This window comes from Lynx canadensis, chromosome B2 (assembly GCF_007474595.2).
Source record: "Lynx canadensis isolate LIC74 chromosome B2, mLynCan4.pri.v2, whole genome shotgun sequence".
Taxonomy (NCBI): Eukaryota; Metazoa; Chordata; class Mammalia; order Carnivora; family Felidae; genus Lynx; species Lynx canadensis.
In genome coordinates this window covers 31,972,148-31,990,247 of record NC_044307.1, presented here as the reverse complement: position 1 = coordinate 31,990,247, position 18,100 = coordinate 31,972,148, and the positions used below count along the sequence as shown (strand labels likewise).

General features: G+C 43.1%; 1 protein-coding gene across 1 annotated transcript; it reads left to right on the top strand.

The window, feature by feature from the left end:
- The first annotated feature begins 192 nt into the window (after positions 1 to 192).
- On the top strand, positions 193 to 10,380 carry LOC115513787 (DLA class II histocompatibility antigen, DR-1 beta chain-like). Its single transcript, XM_030315190.1, has 6 exons — positions 193 to 365; positions 5,428 to 5,697; positions 8,445 to 8,726; positions 9,144 to 9,254; positions 9,709 to 9,732; positions 10,033 to 10,380. The coding sequence occupies exons 1-6, from the start codon at positions 266 to 268 to the stop codon at positions 10,044 to 10,046; spliced, it is 801 nt and encodes a 266-aa protein (XP_030171050.1). The 5' UTR covers positions 193 to 265; the 3' UTR covers positions 10,047 to 10,380.
- Positions 10,381 to 18,100: the final 7,720 nt, after the last annotated feature.

Below are 18,100 nucleotides of genomic sequence, written 5' to 3'. Positions count from 1 at the left end.
CCTTTCAAGTACTAAATTAAAATAATCTTTTCAATGAAGGAAGTCAGAGTTTCAGAAGAGGCTCTTGATACTGAATCTCTGACCAGCAACTGATGATGCAGTATATTTGTGATGCTGATTGGTTCTCAAACCTAGATTACCCAATCCAGGAGCAGAGAAACATTCCCTGGTTGGTATTATTTGGGAGGTGCCTAAAGGAGGGTCTTAGTTCTCACTGACTGAGACTTGCCTGTTCCCCTGCCCCCTGTCCTCTCTGTTCTCCAGCATGATGTGCCTGTGTTTCATGGGAGGCTCCTGGATGACAGCTCTGATGTTGATATTGATGATGCTGAGCCCTCCCCTGGCTTGGGCCAAGGACACCTCATGTAAGTGCACTCCTTGGGTGGTGAGCTATTGTGGAGTGGGGGGAAAGAAAGAAATCAGTTTTGCCACTGTGTCCACGCCATGTGCCTTAGAAAATTGTGACATTTTCTTTAATGATTGCCCACCTTTATCATATAGATCCCCAATTCTATTCAAAACAAAAGGAGGCTGAATCCTTGCCCTCTCTATAAGAGCTGTGTAAGGGGCCTCCACATATAGAGGCCATTTCTTCCCAACTCTTCCCCAGTCAAAACTCTCCAGGTTTGAGTTTCATTCCCTCAGGGTCTTGAGAAGACTCAGAAATAATGATTTCAAATTAATTCCCATAAGTGGTTCCCTTTATAATGTTGAGTTATGCTAGAAAATAAGAAAGTTTCTCAGAAAATTGGACAGAGAGTCAAAAGGAATTAGAAAGGTGTCTCCTAGAAGACCCTGTGTTATGTCTTCACAGGGTTAGTTATGTTGGTACCTCTCTGTAATATGCAAGGCTGTATCAAGGGTTCTCTCCCATTATCTCCTTTACTTTCTCCGCACCTCAAAGTTTACAAGGCCTTTATCCCTGGACTGAAGGTTCTCTGACCAAAGTTGGGGCTAGTTTTATCTCTATTTCTCACCCTGGAGGTACAGCAGAGATCCTTAGTACTTGAAATGACATTTTGGATGAGAAGCACGTATGGGAAGTTCTTTGGAGTCTTAAAGAACTTAAGATATTTTCTGAGAATCCGGCACAAGTTAATTTTTCATTATGAATCTATGTTGAACCTTTCTATGGTGTCCGTTTCTCCTGCATCTTTCTGTTCTGTGGCCTGAGCCCACAGGAAGGGATTCAACTAGTATAAGATAAATTATATGCAATTATGGCTTTGTAACCCAAAAATAGGCAACATCAGGAATTTCATATGGTTCCAACTATCTACCCTGAGCAGAGTACAAAGTGCATGAAGGTGTTTACATTTCATAGGACTGAAAGCCAAAATGCAAGTCAAGGGGATTTATTGGCTCACTGAGGTGATGTCCCCAGATGGCATAGGTTTATTCCTCATGTTTTCTGTTTTTCCTTAATAACCATGTTGGGTTGCCTCCACTTCCAGTTCCTATTCTTTACCGAGCCATGTTGTCACCATTACTGTGAATCCCCCGTGTGTGCAGAGACCTCAGCACTCTCACAGATCTACAGGATGAGCTGAAACTTAATGAGATTTTTCTTTTTTCTTAAAATCACCTTTTCCTTACCTGTGATATTTTTTCCAACAGTAGACGAAGAAGGAGGTAGTTTGTGTGGATTTCTCACAGGAAGTGGAGGGGATATAATGTATCATCAGAGTAAAAGAATGTTGGACCTGAGCCCCTTCTTGCTTTCCAGGATCCTCACAATGACTGATTCTCAGAGCCCTGTGTTTATCCATTGTATCACAGACATTTCTCTGAGCAGCTATGATGTACTAGGCTCTGTTCTGGGCTCAGTGAATTCTATTTGAATAGGCTAAAGATCATTACCATCATGGATTTTATGTAACGACAGAGGAGAAAGCCCAATAAACATTTAACAATAACAACAAAAATTCTGACAACAATAAGTATGCTGAAAAATAATACACCTGGTTGTGAAACAGACAGAATTGGATACACCTGACTTCAGTTCAAGTGTGTAGGGAGCTCTCCCTGAGGAAGTGACATTGAGTTGAGATATGACTGGTGACAGAAGCCAGGCAAGTGAAAGATGTACAGGACAAGTGTTGTAGAGGGAGAAAATAGGATAAAGGTCAAGTGCGGGAAGATGTTTGGTGAGTGCAAGGGACAGAAGGAAGGCTGGAGAAGCTGGAGTGTAGGGAGCAAGTTGGGGAGTGCTCTCAGTCACCACTACCATGTTTCCATCACTCAGGGAATGCCCTGTGTGACCCCATCATCAGTGATAAGTATTTTTGGATCAGCACCTTTGACTTATTTGTTTGTTTGATTGTTTAAGATTATAGGTATACATTTAGGCAGAGAATATCTTTTAAAGTTATTATTTAACTTCCATTTGGTTAGCATACAGCGTAATGTTAGTTTCAGATGTACAGTGTAGTGATTCCACACTTCTATACGCTACCTGGTGCTCATCTCAAGTGTCCACCTTATTCCTTGGACTTATTTGGATAAACTTTTACATACATTGAAGTGTCATATAATATTTTCTCATTAATCACGTGACAGTTTTCAATGTCTTCAATTGGTAGTTCATTTGCAAACTCGGATGTAGCCCAAAGTCTTGCTAGGCAGTTTTTCAGGTTGGTTTATTAAACATTAGCTTTGTCATAACACTAGCCATTAACTTATTTCAGAAGATGTGGATTCATAGGCCTCTGTAAACTGCATCAAGAACAGAGTTTAAAAGTTTTTTTTTACTTGATCTTCATGGGATGAGAAAATTCCTTGTTCAAAGATTGCAATATAGACGTCATACTTGGTGGTGGGGCAGGGGGAGAATTAGAAGCCAAAGCTTTAATTTTTATAAGAATTTGAGGAGTACAGTATGTGGAACAATTATACAGGGACAATTAATTTCCAGGTTTCTCCCAGTCCAGCTTGCGTCTCATGAACGAAGCCCATTGATACAAAGTGGTTTTGAACCAAATAAAATATGTATCTGGTTATCCATATTATCTTTTTTGAAAACTAATGCACAAGTAAAATATTTGTCCCTTTCAGGCATCCTGGATTTTGGCTTTTTCCAGTGTCTGCCCACTTTGATTTGGGTAAGCCTGAAGCATTAGCACACCCAAGAGCAATCATCTTTTGGTTGGAATTCATAGTAACTTTTGATACACTCTTGTTATCCAGAAAAATAAATTTGTTCAGTATCAAAGGTTTTTTTTTGTTTTTTTGTTTTTTTGTTTTTTTTTACCAGATATAATATTGGCAAAGTTTTCAGTGTAATTCTCAGCTGCCATAGAATTAACATTGGCTTTTTTACCACAGATTTTTCAAGTGGTGTAACAGTGGTTCTCATATGGGGACTTCAGGGAACATTTGGCAATGTCTGGAGCCATTTTTGGTAGTCACTTGGGGCTTTTTTCTGACATCTGCTAGGTAGAAGCTAATGATGCTAGTAAACAATCTACAACGTACAGAACAGGCTTCCCACAAAAAATATCTCGTCCAAAATGTCAAGAGTACTGATGTTGGAAACACCGGTTTATACTCTGCTGCTTCTAAAACCTCTAGACTTACCCTTTATACACACACTCACCTTCCAATTCAGGTCTTTGTGGTGTAGTTTAGCTTATTTTATTACAAAAAATAATAAGATCAACAGTTCATAGATTGAACACTTTCTTGCTGAGTCCACTCATTCAATGCAAGCTGGAGATCTTCATCTTTTATTCTTTGCCTTATGCAATGTTTTATAAGATTTCATGATTTGTTGATCATCAGCATCTCTGTTAACTTTCAACAGCTTGCCTTATGAGTCATCAATTGTGACTGTCACAAGTATCTTTCTGTAAAATGTATCAAACTTGTGCAGTAATGCTACATTCTGTTCTGTTGATAATGTCAAAAGCTCCTTTTATTTGTCTCATTTTTTTTTAATTTTTTTTTTCAACGTTTATTTATTTTTGGGACAGAGAGAGACAAAGCATGAACGGGGGAGGGGCAGAGAGAGAGGGAGACACAGAATCGGAAACAGGCTCCAGGCTCTGAGCCACCAGCCCAGAGCCTGACGCGGGGCTCGAACTCACAGACCGCGAGATCGTGACCTGGCTGAAGTCGGACGCTTAACCGACTGCGCCACCCAGGCGCCCCAATTTGTCTCATTTTTAAAAGCACAGGTATTTTTAAACTATTTTTAAAATGTTCATGTCAATTCCACTTGAATAAAAAATTTTTCTTAGTTCAATTAAACAGAAAATAAAACATCAAAATATATACATACATGTATGTATATGTGTCATGTATGTATATGTGTGTATATTTATGTATGTATATGCATGTATGTACATATATTATGATGTGTGTGTGTTTATATATTGAAACTCCAGGAGCCCATGTGACTGACTGACCAATAAGAGGTCTGACATGTTTGACCCTTTATCTCATCAGGTTAGATGTAGCAAAAGAGTTTGTCATCAAAACTTGTAAAAAGATCTGGTTTTCTAGGTTTCTGGAGTTTGGAAATTCCAGGTAAGGACTTGAGGAACTGTAGTGCAGTCATGGTTTTAATGTCCTTAAAACTCTTCAGTAGTTTCCCATTACGTGAAGTATGAAGTCAAAATCCCAACATCACCTGTAAGGCTTTTACTGCCAGCTCCCCATGATTTCTCCAGTCTAACCTTTTGCCTTCCTTTGTCCCATTGTGCTTCAGTGAACTCCCTTTTTCCATTTTGTTGAGGAAGTTCATCAATTCTTTCAAGATTTTGCACATTGTATTACCTTTCCCTGAATTATCAAACACACACACGCCCACTAGTTCACATCTAGTTACTCTTTCCTGTCACATCCTAAACATCCCCCTTGAGACCACCTGTCTGGCGCCCTAAGGAAACTCAGATCACCCAGTTATCCTCTGCTGTAGAACTGCAGGCTTGTCTTGTGACATTTCTCCCCCCAGGTAAATAAAGTCCTGCCTGGCTGGGTTTTGTCCATCACTTTCCATAAATTTTAGCCGAGAGTGGAGGGGATGTGGGGGTGTTTCCCTTCTCTGGGTTCGCAGGGGCCTGAGTCAGCTCAGCCCAGACCAAGTGTTGGGTGGGGGTGGGGGAGGGGGACGCAGGTGGGACGTGTGTGAGGCCAGGAAAGGGCTGTGGGAGGCGAGGAGGGAGGTGGGTGTCTGCCAGGAGGAGGCGTCCAGGAGGAGGCGGTGAGGGGCAAATCCTCAGGCTGGGAGGTCCGCCTCTGAACCGGAAGCCAGTGACCCGGAGAAGCTCCCAGGAGAGGGGTCACCTGGCCTCCTTCCGCCCCGCCGCTAGAGGAGAGAAGAGCCGTGGGTGCTGGTGGTTTGGGGGTGCGGGTGGAGCCCCGAGGGGTGGCGGCGTCAGTGTCTTCCAGGATCCCGCGAGTGACTGGGTCGCCCTGTCCCCACAGCACATTTCTTAAATATGTGGAAGGGGGAGTGCCATTTCACCAACGGGACGGAGCGGGTGCGGTACCTGGAGAGACACTATCATAACGGGGAGGAGTATGTGCGCTTCGACAGCGAAGTGGGGGAGTTCCGGGCGGTGACGGAGCTGGGGCGGCCTGACGCCAAGCACTGGAATGGGCAGAAGGACTTCATGGAGCAGACGCGGACAGCGGTGGACTGGTTCTGCAGACACAACTACGGTGTTGGTGAGAGCTTCACGGTGCAGCGGCGAGGTGAGCGGGGGCAGGGGGGCTGGGGCGGCCGGGGCTGCGCGGTTGCGACTGTGAGACAGAGACTGGGTCCCAGTGAGCCTACAGGGTGTTGAGCAAGAGCCCGTCACGGGGATCCCTGCGAGAGTGCGACGTCGGGGAGTGTGTGCTGAGTCTGTGGGGTGGGGACAGTGTGGTGTGTCCGTGTGTGACTGTGGGGACCATGTTTTGTGACTGTTGGGAAGGCGTGGTTGTGTCCATGCGTGACTGGGGACAGTGTGGCTGAGTCTCTGTGTGACTGTGAGGACCATATGGTTGTGACCGTGGGGACAGTGTGATTGCGTCCATGTGTGACTGAGGGGACAGTGTGGTGAGTCCGTGTGTGACTGTGGGGAAGGCGTGGTTGTGTCCATGAGTGACTGTGGGGACAGTGTCGTGTGTCCTTGTGTGGCTGTGGGGACAGTGTGGGAGGGGTGCCCTGTGAAGTGAGGGGGACAGAGAATGAGTGTGTGGGAAGGGGGGGCAGTGCGTGTGGAGAGAGTGGTTTTGGGGAGGCAACAGGAGGGGACATCGGGCATCCTTGGTGGCCCCTGAGGCAGAGGTGAGGGGGGCTCAGGAGCTCCAGCTAGAGGGCACCATGGGCAGGTGGTTGGAGACCTGGGGAGGGAAGTGGAGGGTGTCCTGGTTGGGGTGAAGGTGTAGGGGAGGGGAGGGGAGGGTTAAGAGATTGGGGAGATGTGAGGAGGCCGGTCACCTTCTGTTCCTGACACTCACCCTTCTTTTTCTGAAGCCCCTGAAATACGTGTGCCTGTGTCTGTATGTGCTACCACTGCTGTGAGAAAAATGGCCAGACTAATCGTTGAAGATTTGGGGGACTTCTGAGGTCCCTCTGACATTTCTATTTTTTTAATGTTAATTTTTGAGAAGGAGATCCAGTAAGACAGAGTGGGAACGGGGGAAGAGCAGAGGGTGAGATAGAAAAAGTGCAAGCAGGGGAGGAGCAGAGAGAGAGAGGGAGATACAGAATCCCAAGGAGGCTCCAGGTTCTGAGCTGTTGCCCAGAGCCTGCCCCGGGACTCGAACCCAGAAACTGTCAGATCATGACCTGAGCCAAGTGGGACCCTTAGCTGACTGAGCCACCCAGGCTCCCCAAACCCTCCTGATATTTCTGGGGCTTCGTTTAGGTCTCAACTTCCCGCTCTTTGTTCTCTTAGAGTATGTATTCTTACATTCTTGAAATGATTGTGAAACCAGGTATCTTATTTATAATTTTGTTACTAAAGGTATTGATATTACTGTTTTTATAATGCTGAAAGTATTTAAGGAGTTGCATATTATTTCTTTATATAGTTGTAACAATTCACCTCATGTTCCCCATTGTTAGATCTTTTTTCCCAATGTTGCAAATACTCGGTTGAAATTTTATATCTTTTTTTTATTTTTAATGTATATTCCTTTGATTTTAAGGTCCTTGGATTTTTTTTTTTTTACATATCTATTGGCTAATTGTTGTTACTGATGTAAAAATTATCTACTATTATCTCAGGGATTCTGGTATATTTCTCAGTGATTTTAGGTGTTTTCTATGCATAAGATTATTAATGCTTTGCTGATAGTCGATTCAGCATTTTCTCTAGTCTGTGGCTTATATTTTGACACTGTTTATTACTTTTCATGCTAGGAAGGTAAACATTTATATTTAATGAAATATGCTACAAAAATTGTTAGCAAAGCTTTGTCATCAATCTTGAATCTACCATTTTACGATATTGTAGAAATGGTTTCACCATATATTTCCTTTCTTAAAAACAGTATTTATTGAGGCTAGTAGTGTAAGGGATTGTCTCTGCACTAAGGATACCCGTTAAATAGTCTCAGTCTCTTCCCTGAACTCAAATGTCAGCTTTCAAAGGGAGACAATTATAAAGGTATAACAATTCCAATAACAGTAATTTTTTATACTGCACAGAAGGAGTGATCATCTGAGTGCAATTATGAGAACTTTTTAAAAACAATGAGTTTCCTTGTTCCTTTCCCTCTCTTTCAGGACTCACACTGTTCTTGAAATTAAACAAATAGGCTAGAGTATCACCTCTGTCTTTCCTGCTTCTGGGGGAGAACCATTTGTGTGGTGTTGTAAGGTGTGAGTGGAGCATTTCTAGGGTTTCATACTCTATTTCCCCATCAACCTCAAGCTGTTCTCCAATTTACCCAGACTGCTTTAAATAATATTTTCTCTGTAATTAAACAAGGTAATAAGTACTTAACATATATTGAAGGCTAAACTCCAATCATCACTTTACATACTTTAGGTGCATTAATCCTCACAGAACTGTAAGAGGTAAGTATTACTATCTCCTTCGATAGAGGAGAAAGCTGGGATGCAGAGGAATGTAATATTCTTCTAGGATCAATCAGTAAGGAGCAGAGCCTATATTTGAGCTCAGTCAGCCTGCTCCAGAAATCATGCTTTTAATTGAGACCCTATATCCCTTGCAAAATGTGTAAACAAGGAATTCCGCAAGGAACAACTACCTCACACTATGAAAAACAAACCCCACAAATTTCCTCAACATCTCTCAAACTTAATGGACCCGTACTGTCAGGATTGAATTCAAGACTCATGAGACTGGCTGGTACTGGGCCACGTGGCCAGCTTTGAGGGAGGCCTGCACGAGATGCAGCCTGGGACCAGAGACCGGAGGCAGGAGGGCAGCCAGCCAGGGAGACTCACTCTGTCGTCCTCAGTCCCGCTACCACTTGTCTTCTAGTTGAGCCGACAGTGACCGTGTTCCCCTCGAAGACGCAGCCCCTGCAGCACCACAACCTCCTGGTCTGCTCCGTGAATGGTTTCTATCCAGGCCACATTGAGGTCAAGTGGTTCCGGAACGGCCAGGAGGAGCAGACTGGGGTCGTGTCCACAGGCCTGATCCGTAATGGAGACTGGACCTTCCAGACCCTGGTGATGCTGGAAACAGTTCCTCAGAGTGGAGAGGTCTACACCTGCCACGTGGAGCATCCAAGTCGCACGAGCCCTCTCACCGTGGAGTGGAGTGAGAAGCTTTCTGATCCCATAAGTTCCTCGCCCAGCAGGGAGGGGGCTTTGCTTTGCCTTTTGTGCTTCTGGCACATCCTGTATTTATAGGGACCTTCCGGGCAGGAGGGGAATACAATCTTGGCTCTGCCTTTTATTAGCTCTGTCACCCTGCACAAGTTACTTGAACTTCAAGGAGCTCCTCATCCATAGATATTGAAGGAGTGGATTTGTCAAAGCTGTGGTATTTAAAAAGTTCAATACCTAAACCTTGTATCTATGGAATGGGATTTAAATTTTTCCCCCCAGAAATTGCCACTTACTCTCTTTCTTCCAGGGCAGGCTTCATTCCTCATTCTCAAAGTTCTCAATCCAGAGTCTCCAGGAGGGGAGTTGGATTTGGGGTAAAAATAACTAAAGCTGCTTCTTCTCTCAGGGGCTCAGTCTGAATCTGCACAGAGCAAGATGCTGAGTGGAATCGGGGGCTTTGTTCTGGGTCTGCTCTTCCTGGTGGTGGGGCTGTTCATCTACTTCCGGAATCAGAAAGGTAAGGCACCTGTTGGTAGCTGGGCCTCGCTATAGACCTTGTGGGAGAGAAATACAGCTTTGATCGCATAAACTCCCTGTGGACCAGTGGCCTTGTAGGATGCCTTTCCTTCCCCATGTGACCTCAGATTTCCTAGATATCCAGAAAGCAAGGGTCCATGGTTACTGTGCTTCAGCATAAGAGGTTATGGGTTATAGAGATAAGAAAGAAGTTGACAAGACAGATATCTTGGGTTGGGGTCCTTGGCCAGATCAGGAAGAGCTATGAAAGCTAATGAAGCCACAACAGATTTGTGTGACAGAAACTTCACAGGCCACATCTCTCCCTTTCTGATCCCGCTGGCATCATGCAATGTGGGTTGTGGTGTTAGGTGGGTCTGGGGTTGGGACCTTGTATGTGGGGACAGATTTACCTGTGTCTCTGTTAAGTGTATGTTGTCCCTTTTCTTTCCCAGGACACTCTGGACTTCAGCCAACAGGTAATGCTCTTTGACCCTCTTTAAAGATAGAGTTGATTATCCTGGAACAGATGGTGGAGGTGAAAAGACAGAAACAATGTCAAAGACTTTGGATCTGACTTCTGCTCAGGCAGTTAACTGAAGCTTCTTCTCTCCACTTACTAAAAGGCCTGCACTGCAAATAGCTTTAGATCAGGATACTTAAGAAAGAATATGTTCTTCTCCTTACTGTGGTGCTTTAACACGAGGCCCTGAGAGAGGGGCGAGGAAGCTGCTTGTGGAGGTGGTTCTGGGAACAACACTCTGCTCTGTCTTCTGCAGGACTCCTGAGCTGAAGTGGAGATGCTGACACTCCAGGAAGAACCTTCTTTTCAGGCTTCCTCACACAGTGAAAACGTTTCCTGTTTGGCTCGAATTCTTCCACAAACACAGTGCTCTCTCAGGATTTGGTTTGCCCTGCGTTCAGTGACCCTGCAGAACCTGTCCTCCCTGATGGCTCCCTCCACCCTATCCTTGACCGGGAAGCCCCAGTACTGACTGCAGTTCCTTATCTTCATTCTCTCCCAGCTCCCTGTGTATTCAGCCCCTTAATGCCTCCTTTACATTGGAACTCACCTCTGTTCACGTGTCTTTATCAGCTTTTCTCAAATAAACATGGAGTGACAATCATCCGTTGCATATAGTTTCAAGGAAAAGAAGTAGCGAGAAAAAGGGAGAAAGGGAGGATTGCAACAAATTACAATATTGGTTTTTATTTATATTACAGAATTTGGGTCAGATGTGGATCTGGAAGGTATCTTTGTATCATGCCCTTTTATACTTGGTCTTTTTCCATTCTGTAATTAGGCGTGTTTTCTGGAGCTAGGAAATGGAGCTTTGTGGCCCATATGATGCTGGTGTCCTACACCTGTGTGTTCTCAAAGACAAACACAGAAGTCCCTTTGCACAAGAGAGGGGACAAAAAATATCAGAAATCCACTAACTTATAATGATATGACGCCCACAAAATTTTTGTACTCACTTTGTTTCCTTTCCCAGATTTTTTATTTTACTTTTCATATTTTTATTTCATTTTATTTTTAAGTAGGCTCCACGGCCAATGTGGAGCTCAAACTCATGACCCTGAGATCAGGAGTCGAATGCTCCACTGACTGAGACAGCCAGGTGCCCCTTTCCTTGATTTTTCATATTAAAGTCTCTAAACCTGTGGAAACCCCTTTCATTAGCCTGATGGTGGGCTGTATCTACACTTCCATCACTTTCTGTGTCTCAGATAAACATCAGTGGCATGCTGACACTTTGGCTTAAGACACATGCTTCCCCATCCTTCCCCTTAGACCATCAGGATCAAGCCACGACTCTAGTGGAAAAGAGGTATGTCTGAGGCCTTCCAGATTGTAAGCAAATGTACTGTCTGTACGGGAACATCCTGTATGGATCTCATCTTAGAAATCCAAGGCAATGCTGGGAAACAAAGAAGGAAATTATGAATACTCTGATGTGCATACAAACAGTGACATACTATGTAGCTAGAAGAAAAAAATAACCCTTGCTTACAATAATCTCCACTTCTGTACAGGTAAGGAGATTTTGTACAACACACAACATTTTGTTTAGTAGGATCCAGGAAGAGAACAGGAATACATAGCTATATCAATTCAATTTATCTGCATCCATCTATCATTATCTCTTTCTCCATCATCTATTAAATCTATTTACTTTTTTATATATGACAATGAAAGGACTTTTAAAAAATGGTTGCCTCTTGGGCACCATGAGGGAATAGATTGAAGGGAATAGGAATGAAAGCTGAACTTTTCTGAAAGTGTCTTATTTGATAGTTTTTTAATTTCAAAAATTTCTTTTAGAGACAGCGAGCCTTTAGTGAGGACCAGGGGATCAGAAAGAGAGAGAGAGAGAGAGAGAGAGAGAGAGAGAGAATCTTAAGCAGGCTCACGTGAAGCCTGATGCAGGGTTCAAACTCATGAACCATGAGTACATGACCCGGGTGGAAATCGAGAGACGGAGGCTTAACCGACTGAGCCATCCAGGCACCCTTCTCATTTAATAGTGAGGAATTGGCAATATTTTATGTAATAAAACTTTACACAATATATACAAATGAACCCAATTTAATGAAAGAAATGTGACAGAGAGTATATGAGGGGAACAAACTAGACAAGGAAACCAAATATTTGTGTCTCTTGCATAAAACAATGTGGAATCATAATTATAAATCAATATATAGTTAAATTTCATAGACTTCAGTAATATAAAAGAGTTAGAAAGGTTTCAGAGAAATGCAACGAAATTGTTTAAGTAGATGATGAGTTCTGTTATCATATTCTGTCTGAAGAGTCAGTGTCAAATGTAAATTAAACCTAAAGAGCAGACAACAGATTCAGAAGTTTATTTCAAGGTAATAGACACTCAGACAATTTCTCCACGATCGGAGACAGCTATAAATTTCAAGCCAACTCAAAGTTTATGTATATTTCAGTCATATATTGTGCACTATTTGTGTGAAACAGGTTACTATCGCCTGGGAAGTTAATAACTAACAGTAACATATGCAATGTTTATATGGTTGGGATAAGTTCTGCTGATCCCAGGGTTGCAACTTTACTTTCGTTTTGTTCCCTAAGATGAAGAAGTGAATTGTCTCATTTCATCTGGGACCTATGGTGTGACATTATAATATAGAATTAAAATGTATGGCAGGAGTATTTCAGTGGAGATGCTTTGTGTTGCTAGTGGAAAAACCCAATCTAATTGACTTTATTTTTCTTTAACTACTTGTCTCACAGAGCAGATAGACCCAAGGTACCTCATCTCTAGACTGGTTAATTCATCAGGCCAGTGGTGTCACCAATGATGCTGGGACTTTGTATCTCATCTCCTTATCATACACCACTTGTCAGTGTTCCTGAAATGGTAGTAGGATGCCTGCAGCAGGTTTACGCTTCATTGTATCTGATAATTTCCAAAGGCAGGAAAAGGGAACTGCTCTGGTATGCTTTTATAAGGGTGATCTATACCTTTTTCAGGTGTCCCCAGTAGACCTACTTTCCACATGTTGAGAGGACCACAGGATTACGGCGATACACTCAGACAAATCATGCTTCATCCTTTTTGGGGATGGGCTTGCCTCACCTGATGTGTTGGAAAGATGGGAGCAAATAATTTTCTTTGGAAAGAAAGAAATATTAGGTGGGATAGATGAGAACAATTTCAGGCAGGGAAACTATAGTATCTGGTACTATCAGAATGTTACTATTTTTTAAAAAAAAGGTTTTTTAACGTTTATTTATTTTTGAGAGAAAGAGACAGAGTGTAAGCAGGAGAGGGTCAGAGAGAGAGGGAGACACAGAATTGGAAGCAGGTTCCAGGCACTGAACTGTCACAACAGAGCCCCCGAAGAGGGGCTCAAACTCAGGAGTGGTGAGATCATGACCTGAGCTGAAGTCAGATGCTTAACCAACTGAGCCTCCCAGGCACCCCTAGAGTGTTAGTATTTTAAAGTATCTCCTCATAAAGGATGATACATTGTTGAGGGGAAGCATCAGTTTGTGATTTTTTTTTAACAGGGAGTATTAAATGGCAGCTATAAACCCAATCACAATGAAAAACAGCAACTGAGGAAGAGGATTATTTGTTTGCTCTTAGAAATTAACCTGCCGAGACTTAATTTTGTAAGGAAAAATATATTTTCCAGAAAATTTTCAAAGATAATGGAGAAGGGATGCTAGTGTCCCTTTGCTTCTCCATTGCATCCTAGGCTACAAATGTGTGCCTGTGATATGAGAACAGAAATACTGTGCTGTGCTGTGCCTGGAAAGCTGTACCATAAAAGGCCAGGCTGTAGAAGGCCGTGTCTTCGTTTACTTTGTTTTGAGGAGCATGTCATGAAGGTCATGCCTTAGTTTCCTTGAAGGCTGTGCCGTTTTTAACCCATGGAAAACACTAGAAATGTTTTACAAGGGGGAATTACCCAATTCTGTAATTTAAGTAGCTAATAGAGGACATTGACAGAAAAGAGTGAACATAGAAATCCATCATGATCTAAGTGACATTGCGACACATACTGTCTTTACATCCAACTTTCGTAGGAAACGGTCTCTGGTTGGGTTTTACTTCAATCGGGTACTGGTTTTGGCAGGCTTCTAGTGGAGGTCTTGTGGCCAGAAGTGGCTAGACCAGGGATATGGAGGGGATCACATTAGACCAATAAGGAGGAACCCTCACACAGGAGTCATAAGATTGGGAGCTGTGTTAGTTTCTTAGGTGGCTGTCCCATGCCCAAGAAAGACAACGTTGTATGAAGACAGGAATAAAGAGAAGGCATCAAGTTTCTGGGTCTTAATACCATTCTGGCCAGGGTAGTAACTTCCAGCTGAAAGGCAGGCATTCTCCTCTCTGGAGAGTAGCCATGGGCTAGAGGATTATAGACTGAGAAATCGACATGAAAGTGTTCCAATCAGAGCCCAGTCCTTGAAAAGCCCCTGAAATGAGAGTAAAGGAAGAAAAGAGAAAGTTCTCACCAAGTTTGAACCAAGGCTCGGAGTACAGATGAAAAGACTCAGAAAGCCTCACATAAGAGCGCCAATATGATGGGGTTCTTGAGCAAATGGCAAGAGCAAGTTCTTGAGACATCATTGGTGCAAAAGAGTGATTTTATTAAAGCACAGGGACAAGACTTGTGGACAAAAAGAGCTGCACTGAGGTTGTGAGGAGTGACTGATTATATGTTTTTAAGTTAGTGGGGGCTAGGGATAGTGTAAGTCTCTAAGGAATTTGGAAGCAAGGCTTTCAGGACCTTGAGGGCCTAGCTGCTGTGAAGCTAAGTTTACTTTTAGGTAAACAAAAAACATCAAGCAAGTAAGGCAGCCCTGAATTCCTGGAGCAAGGTCACACTTTGCATGTTTCAGATGTCTATCGGTGGGCAGCAAACTGTAAGGAGATTTCATTTAAGCAAGATTTCTCTGGCCTTTGTTTCCCTCATCACTATCAACAGTAAACAAATTGTAGAAAGAGCTCAGATGTCCATCAACTGATGAATGGATAAAGGAAAAGTGGTATATATGCATATATATAATGGAATATTTCTCAGCAATAAAAATGAAAGAAATCGTGTCATTTGCAATAACGTGGATGGACCTAGAATGTATCATGCCAAGGGAAATAAGTCAGTCAGAGAAAGACAAATATCACATGCTGTTACTCATGTGAAATTTAAGAAACAAGCGGATGAACATAGGGGAAGGGAAGGAAAATTTAAAAGATAAAACAAAGAGTGATGCGAACCATGAAAGACTTAAATATAGAGAACCAACTGAGGGTTGATGGAGGGAGGTTTTTGGAGGGATGGGCTACATGGGTGATGAGCATTAAGGAGGGCACTTGTTGGGATGAACACTGGATGTTATATGTAAGTGATGAATCACTGAATTCTACCTCTGAAACCAATACTAAACTCTATATTAACTAACTTGAAATTGTGTTAAAAAAGAGAAAAAATCACGTATCAATAATCTATGTTCCCACCTCAATAACGTAGAAAAAGTACCAGCAAAATAGCCTAAAGTTAACTGAAGAAAACAAGTAGTACCTGTAAGAGCAGAAAGAAACAAAATTGGGAAAAGAAGACAATAAAAAACTCCATGACACATAGAGCTTGTTCGTTGAAAAAAAAAAAAAAAGATGTAATTAAGAAACTTTTAGGAAGACTTACAACGAAGGAGACAAAACACAAATTCCCAATTTCAGAATTGTTGGTGAGTGGAGGGACTGTGAAGGCTCCTGCAGACCGTGAAGTTTCTTTGATTGAAAAATGAAGTAGGCAACTCCATCCAGTTTACACAGACTTATTCAGGATAACTTACAGGGAGGAGCGCCAACTTATAGATGGTGATCCAGACAGCTGCGCAGCTAGTCTTTCTGAAGTCTGGACCTTAGTCTTACAGATTTTACAGAGTGAGGGGACATACTGGAGGGCATTGTAGTGAGATTAAAGGGTTTGGCAAAGTTAATTGACATCAACATTCAATAGACCTTGAGACACCATGTGTACAACAGGAGGGAGACAGAAAAATCGAGACTCTCGTGTCAAGCAGAAGCCTGGGTCAAAGCAATGACACAAGCAGTTAAAGGTACTGCACTGGGAGATATCACTGGGACCAGCATCAGCTGACACTCCAGAAGTGATAACGAGCAGAAGCAGAGGAGGTCTGCCAGAGCCCAAGGCTAATTAAATCCCTATAAAAAGGGGAGGATTTTTGCAGCCAACTCTCAGACTCTTCGGACATGACCCCTCTGTGTCTGACCACTTTAAAAAGGCAACTGCTGTCGAAGACTCTGCCCGATTGATCTCCAGGCAGAAGGGAAATCCTTCACTGCTTGAACATAATAAGCAGTAAGTGCCGAGAGCTGACCAGGACCTGACCACGGTCTCTCAAAGGCGCCCCCACAGACGGACTTCACGTGTGGTTTGTTAACTTCCTACACCCTTCTGTTATCTTGTGTGTTGTGTGATTTGTCTCATTTCTGCTGGGTGCCCTGTCAGAAGCCAGGTTTAATCACATGGTGAAATGTCATTGAGTTTGGAATTCTGAACCTGCTTATAAATATGATTCACTTTATTTCATGACTGAGTAAAGCTGACATTGTGGAAAGACACAACGGGAGTGTGCGCCTTCATAGCATGCTCATGACAAGGGGAGAAACTGTGTTACTTCTCATAGTTATCTAAACAGAGATATACAGGACCCGAACAAACGTCCCTGCATTCTGGTCACGGTCTGCCATTCTAAGGCATATACATTAATGTCCAAGGGGCCTGGGACACGTAGCCCTGAGAGAGGTCAATGGTGGGACACGGGCAAGATGGCAGGCCGAAGAAGGAGTATTCTCAGCACTCCTACTCTCCACCCCAAGCAACTTTATAGCCTGTACAGTATTTTATGTGCCATTCTTCCATTATTACCCTAGAGCCGGATATTGGGAACTGACTTACATACATGGCAACGTGAAGTTGATATACTTAAGACAAAAGAAAATACTTAAGACTATAGTTCCCCAGCAAGTCAGTGAAGAGGTGAACCATCTAGAGAAAGAAGGCTTCAGCAAAAGAGATCTTCTCTACATGATTGATAATCTTCTGCATATGGGACAACATGCTCAGCATTCCACAGACCTGGCAGTGGGAGCAATTGTGAATTTCAACATCACTGGTGGCCTTTGACAGGCAACAGGGAGGGACATCAGCAGTGTGAGATCAGGGGAGACAAGACAAATGTTTAAAGGCAATTCATAGATCAAGTCTTCATTTAGCAACAACACAGTAGCTGTTTGGTCCCCAGGAGCAAATATCCTGGCTTAGATATCCTTCCTGGGGGATGTTAGCAGATATTTTGTCCTAATATTGTCAGAGGGTGTGTCTATATTATACACGGGTGTTTTGGGTGCCACTCATAGAAATAATTCCACCGTAGTATCAAATCTCAGCTATTCAGAAGCAGTTAGTTGTGTCCATGTTTTGGTCCTGACCAATATAGAACAAGGGGACAAAGGAAGCACTGGATGTGACCCCTTGGCCCAGTGGGTTAGGACACCAAGCCACCAAGGGTGAGGGGATGGGGGCATTTGGAGCCAATTTCCCATGTACTAAAGTCTTTGCATGTGGGAGGTGTGTGGCAAATGCAAAATGAGTTCCTCCTGTCACTGAATAGGCCTCAAGCCTCCTGACAGTCCCCTTACCCACAGTGCCCCAGCTCTGAGGGTGTTATTTGTTAGATGTTCACATGCGGCTGGTTTTCCTGCTGTTAGTGTGGCCTGAAGGAATCCAAACACCTCTCTTAGTTGTGGAGACCAACCTTTGAGGGAACTATCTGGTGAGAAAGTCTTTAATACATTCTTTTTGTTAAGCTAGTAGAGTTGCATCTAGGGATTACATCTTTAGCATATGCTGGCTATTTGTCTTATAGGTTCCTTTGAATGATAAGCAAACATTCCTTGGCTTTGAGCCTAGGTGTATGTGTTCCTTGGCCAGTCCAGCTGTGCCTGGGGGGATGTGACCTCTAGTGCTCATTCTTCCATTTGAACTGACAAGATGGATTCTGGCTTCAAATCCCCACTGTTTTCACCATTCCTCATTGTTGCGGGGTAGGAGCAATGAACACTCTAGCTACTGCCTGTTAACAAAGGGCATGGATCAGGATTTCTGGAATGAAACTGCCTTGCTCCCAATTGCAAATATTCCCTAGCACCAGGCTCAGCCCCCATCCTTCATAGAGCCATTATTTTGGAACTTCCATGTACAGTGTTAGCATCTTTTTCTACGATTTATAACGAGGTAAATTGGGTCAGTTCATTTAAACAGTTGTCTCATTTT